At 45.1% G+C, this 6289-nt stretch overlaps 1 protein-coding gene across 1 annotated transcript in view; it reads left to right on the forward strand.

Annotated features, from left to right (window-relative positions):
• The window catches only part of SYT3 (synaptotagmin 3), a 17036-nt gene extending 15384 nt beyond the window's left edge, over nt 1–1652 (forward strand). The window contains exon 8 of the mRNA XM_021681389.1: nt 1587–1652. Within this exon, the coding sequence (XP_021537064.1) occupies nt 1587–1652 (66 nt within the window). The remainder of the gene's footprint in view (nt 1–1586) is intronic.
• The last annotated feature ends 4637 nt before the right edge of the window (nt 1653–6289 follow it).

The following is a 6289-nucleotide window of genomic DNA, read 5'->3' on the forward strand; positions in this document are numbered from 1 at the left end:
TTTCTTTCTTTCTTTCTTTCTTTCTTTCTTTCTTTCTTTCTTTCTTTCTTTCTTTCTTTCTTTTCTTTCTTTCTTTCTTTCTTCTTTTCTTTCTCTTTCGTCTTGTGGATTGTGGTCCAAAAGGCTTGGAAGTCTGGGAGGTAGAGGACATCTGGACAAGGGATGGGGGGTGCCCTTTGGCTTAGGGCGTCCTGACGGGCCTCTCAGTGGAGGTGACATTTGAGCAGAAGCCTGGAGATTGAGAAGGAAGGGGCTTAAGTGAAGGTTTTGAGGTTAGGAGAAGCTCGAAGGGAGAGAGCACGGCTAGGCAGCTGGGTGTTTCTCCTAAGCAAGAAGAGGCAGGGGCAGGCCCCTGAGCCTGGAGCTGAGAGGGAAGGGGGAAAAGGGCAGATAACAGGAGGCCAGCAGGTCACGTGAGAACAAGGTTGCCATTTTTTTAAAGCTAAAAATCCTTTATGATCATCACATCGTCAAGAGAAATTCTCAAATATGGCCATTCTCTCATTTGAAACAAACAAAAAAAGGACAGAAGTAGATTTTGAAGATCCTATCCATGAATTTGCTGTCTTTAAAGCCAAGACAGTAAAATCATACTAAATTCTGTTTAGAGTATAAATAAACATTTAAACTTAATGTACTGTGAATTACAACACACATACTCTTCATTGTTTTCGATATTTTAAAAATAATTTTAAATTTCCAGAAAAAAATTACCCATAAAAAAATACATAAAAATAAGGCTGCTTATTTTTCCCCTTTGTCTCAGGCTCTGATTTGACATGGGACTGACCTCTATTTAAAATTTGATATCTTGCTCATCGTGGATTTTTTTGGATTAATTCTGATTTTTAAAAATATTGCATTGCAATAGTAATTATCTTGAGTGCTGAGTTTGCATACACCTGAAATTTTGCACCCAGGGTGAACTCCTCCCGGACCTGACTGTAGCTCAGCCTCACTTTGGACTTTGCTTCCACGGTGAGGAGGGATTTTAAGCGGCAGAGCACAGAGCTCAAGTGTGAGTTTTGAGAAGACTGTGACTCTATTTAGAGAGACAGATGGCAGCTACTCTCTTCTTCCGCCACTCACTCTTCCCCTAATTTACTCACTCATCCCACAAACTTCTCCAGAAGCTTCCGTGCGCTATGCTCGTGCTGGGCAATGCTGGGAGCACAGAGAGGAATGGAACCCTGGAAGTGGGGTCCTGACCCTGGCTTTCAGCCAGTAGTACCATAGTGAATGGCCCCAGAGGGTCTTTCTACCCCCAGCACTGACCCTGCCCCTTCTCTGCTCACCACCCTCCCCAGCTCCCCAGAGCCTCCAAAACGGAGTCCAAGCTTCTTTGAGGCCCCTCTGAGGTTCTGCCCCATCATCTCTGCAGCCTCATCTCGCCTCACATTTCCAGTGACTTTTTCTTTGTGCCTCAGTTTCCCCATCTATAGAATATCACTTGGCTCATCACTTCAGAGCTGAGTGAAAAAAGAGCGTTGTAAATGATGAAAACAGGTTTGATGTCTTACTATGTTGTTTATTAGCGGTTGTCTTGCCTCTGTTCCCCCACGAACCTTCTGGATTTCCTTATTCAGGAAAAGACTTTGTCCAGCTTCACGAAAGGCAGCAAAGGATTGTCAGAGAAAGAGAACTCAGAGTGAGGGGTAAGGAACCCAGACCAGGGGAGGAAGGAGGTGGGGGTCCTGGACTCCTGGGTCCGAGAGAGGAGGGGCTGGGGGCCTGGATTCCTGGGTCAGAGGGTGGAGTGACAAAGCAAGGGACCAGGCCCCTGGGGTGTCAGTGAAGGTACAGCAGGTCACAGGCCTGCTCTCTGCCATCACTGACATCTCCTCCCTGCCCTGTCTTGCAGGTCTGGTCTAGGCCCAGGATCGGACCAGGCCCCCTCAGGACCCCATCCCTTCCTGCCCGGACCGTGAATTCATCTCCTTGAAGCCATAACGTCCGAGCTTCGTGGTGCGGGGCAGTGCTGGGCCTGCCCGTCCTTCTACCCCGCTTGGCGTGAGGGTGGGAGGCAGGCGGGCCCGGCTCCCTGTTTCAGGGTGGGGGGCATTCAGTCTCCACTGTGTCTGTCTTCCCTTCCCCAGGGCTCCCCTTCCAGGCAAGGGGCCATGCATGTCTGGGGGACCCTAGCCCCCAAAACCCTTCGTCTTTCTGTCTGTCTCTTTGCTGTTTGTCCAAGATGGTGTCCCGACCCTCGTTCTCTCTATGAATGTCAACAGACCAATCCTCTGTACTCCCCCAGACACACACACACACACCTGTGTCTACCCTTTCTGTTCAACACACCCTGCGTCCGGCCGATTCCCCCACTGCTGCTGCTACCAACACCAGAATAAACACACACCGTGGGTCTCACTCTACCCAGGGCTCCTGTTCTCTCTGGGACTGGGAAGCTGGGTTGGACCATCCTGGCTCTGGGTTCAGACAAATTTTTCATTCACTGGCTGGGTGACCTCGGGCAACTTAATTGATCTCTCGGAGCCTTAGTTTGTAAATGCTACATTTGCCAGGGCCGCTATGATTATAGGATGCAAAATGAACCCCAAACTATTGTAAGCCACAAACAAAACTGAAAGACCTTTGTACATGGTAAGTCTGAGCATGCAGGAGGACTTCAGGCATGGTTGGATCAAGGTGTTCAAGGGACTCTGCCTAGCTCCTTAGGACTTCATTCTCGCGCAAGTCTTTGCAATGGTAGTAAGATGGCCATTTGGAGCTCCAGGCTTATACTGCTGTATCTGTTATGATGGTTTCAGCTACATAAAACAGAATTCCAACAGAAAGAGCTGAAATGATAGAGATTTCTTTTGCTCACATAAGAAATGTTTCAAAGACGCAGAGTCCCAGTGTTAGTTCAGCTGCTCGACAACGTCAGGCACTGGGTTGGCATCTCTGAGATTCATTTTGCCTTCCCCTCATTAGTACAAACTGCAGCAACACCATGCCTTATGTTCTTACACGGTGGCGTCTAAAGTAGGAAATGTATACAGGGGCCGCTCCTTATGTGTTTCTCCCTAGAAGTGTTCTCCTTATTTCTCACTTACCAGAACTGGGTTCAGTGGCCACCCTGAGTTGCAGAGCAGTCTGGGAAAGTGACCATCTTTGTGGGTTTTGCCAGTGAGGCAGCACAAAGAGGGGGATGATCGTTGGGTAGGAAATTAACAGGACCTACTGTAATCATCCTCCGGGCAGATAATTTCAGAGGAAACAAAATTTGGGGTTCCCTCTCTCTCTGCCTCCATATCATTCAGGAAAAGGATTCTGATTGGTCCTGTCAGGGCCTTGGATGACCACTTCAGGCCAATCATATATCCAGTTGGCAAGCTTGCGCTTGGCACCTCCTCCCAGGATGGAGTCCTCCTCCCCTGCCCATCTCACTGGGATTGGCTCAGACCCCCTTGGGACCTCATCCCTTCCTGCCCAGCTGTGAATTCATCTCCTGAAGTCATAAGCCTCTTTAGTAGAGAGCATAGGGATCCCTCGATCAACCCCAATGGAATCACATGGCAGTGGGCAAGGTATAGTCCTCCAAAGTAGTAGATGTCCACTGCATTCCTGCTTGGCTCTTCGGCATTAATTCACACCCACGTGCTCATATACACAGTCTCAAAAATGATACAACCACTATATTAGTTTGCTATGGCTGCTGTCATGAATTACCACAAACTGGCCAGAAGTGATTCTCTCAAAGTTCTGGAGACCAGAAGTCTGAAATCAAGGTGTCAGCAGAGTTGTTTCTCCTGGGGCTCTGGGATCTTGTCCCATGCCTCTCTCTGAGCTCCTGGATGCTGCTGGCAATCCTTGGCGTTCCTGAGCTTGTAGATGCATCCCACCAGTCTCTGCCTCCATCTCCACCTTGTGCCCACTGTGTCTCTGGGTCTTAACTCTCCCTTTGCCTTTCTCTCTCTTTTTAATTTTTTTATTTTTTTAAGATTTTATTTATTTATTTGACAGAGAGAGAGAGATAGCGAGAGCAGGAACACAAACAGGGGGAAAGGGAGAGGGAGAAGCAGGCTTCCCGCTGAGCAGGGAGCCCGATGTGGGGCTCGATCCCAGGATCCTGGGATCATGACCCGAGCGGAAGGCGGACGCTTAACGACTGAGCCACCCAGGCGCCCCTCTCTCTCTTTTTTTAGAGCACATACAGCATTGATTTTTTTTTTCATTGAACTCCAACAAGGGGTACATTTATTCTCTTTTCTCAAGGAGTGAGGAGCACTTTTCAAACCCTATAAATATCAAGGTTATAAAGATACAATCCCATTTGTAAAGTTCTTCCAAAGATAAATAGGGCAGCCTATTAGCATCCACAAGAATTGCAAGTTAATTTTAACCTAATAAATATCCTGAAAATTCCCAGAAGGAATTTGCCAAAATTCCTTGCCAAAGAAACTTCTTCTTTAAATTAATGTCACGCTCTACCGGTTTCTTGGGCATGCTGTTAGCTTGCTTTTCTTGCAATCTGTGATCTTGCCACTACCTTCTGCAAGAGTTCATCTGGTACCCAAGTGAGCTCCGTAGTCAGACGGCCACGTTTCAAATTCCTCCTCCACACATATTAGTTCTGGGACTTTGGGCAAAGTGTAGAACATCTCAGTTCCTCAATTTCTTTCTTCTTTTTAAAATATTTTATTTATTTATTTGTTTGTCAGAAAGAGAGAGCACAAGCAGGGGGAGCAGCAGAGGCAGAGGGAGAGGCAGGCTCCCTGCGGAGCAAGGAGCCTGACATGGGACTTGATCCCAGGACCCTGGGATCATGACCCAAGCCGAAGGCAGACACTTAACCAACTGAGCCACCCAGGCATCCCAATGCCTCAGTTTCTTTAACTGTAAGATGACGGTGATAATGCCTACTTCACAAGAATGTCACGCAGATTAAATGAAAGAATGCACATGAAACACTTAGCAAGTACTTGGTGTATAGTAACATGACTCGAATGGTAGCTATTAATATTGATAATAATAATGATGATGATAATTGTTAATAATTATCATATATTAGAATATATTTGGGCATTAGGAATCTTCATAATCATTTGAATATTGACTGACTTAATATATAAGTGTCAGCTGTTCCAGAAGACAGCAAGATGTTTCAGTGCAGGAAAACGTAAACAGGACAATTTTTTTCACCAGTTTACTTTGAACAGACATAACTTGGTTTTAATTGTTCCTGTGTCTTTTTTTTCCCTGCCTTTCTCTTTTTTTATTATTATTTTTTCTTTTTTTAATTTTATTTTATTATGTTATGTTAGTCACCATACATTACATCATTAGTTTTTGATGTAGTGTTCCATGATTCCTTGTTTGTGTATAACACCCAGTGCTCCATGCAATACATGCCCTCCTTAATACCCATCATCGGGCTAACCTATCCCCCCACCCCCCTCCCCTCTAAAACCCTCAGTTTGTTTCTCAGAGTCCATAATCTCTCATGGTTCGTCTCCTCCTGCCGTTCTCTTAAAAGAACACCAATCATTGGGGTTAGGGAATCACTCTTAATTCAGGATGATCTCATCTGGAAATCCTTGACTTAACCTGATCTGTAAAGATCCTTTTTCCAAATAAGGTCATGTTCACATGTTCTGGGGGATTAGGACATGGACATTGTCTTTTGGGGGCCATCATTCCATCCACTACAACCACCTTGAAGAACAATTTATCAGTTTCTTACAAAGTCAACACAAACTTACCATGTGACTCAGAAATCCCATTCCTATGAGAAATAAAAGCATATGTCCCTGCAAATATTCACAGCAACGTTATTCATAATAGCCCCAATTTGATATAACTGAAATGTCCATCTATGGGAATGGATAAACAAATTGTATGTCCACAAGATGGACAACTACTCAGCAATAGAAAGAACTACCTACTGATATGTGTAGTAGATAAAGGTAAATCTCAAAAACAGTATGTCTTGTGAAAAAAGCCAGACACAAAAGAGTACAAACAGCATGATTCCATTTCTGTGAAATTGTAGACAATGGAACACTAATCTATAGGGACAGAAATCGATCGGGGTTGCCAGGGGCTGAGGGGGTGGGGATGCAGGATTGATTACGCGTAGACACAAAGGAACATTTTGGGATCACGGAACTGTTCTGTTTCTTGACTGCGGATGTGATCACACACCATACACATTTGTCAAAACTCATTGAACATAAATGCATCAACATAAAGTTGATGCATTAAAAACAACTTAAGTGTGGTAAGATACACATATCATAAAACTTATCTTAACCCTTTATAAGTGGACAGTTCAGTAGTGTTAAGT

This window comes from Neomonachus schauinslandi, chromosome 16 (assembly GCF_002201575.2).
Source record: "Neomonachus schauinslandi chromosome 16, ASM220157v2, whole genome shotgun sequence".
Lineage (NCBI taxonomy): Eukaryota > Metazoa > Chordata > Mammalia > Carnivora > Phocidae > Neomonachus > Neomonachus schauinslandi.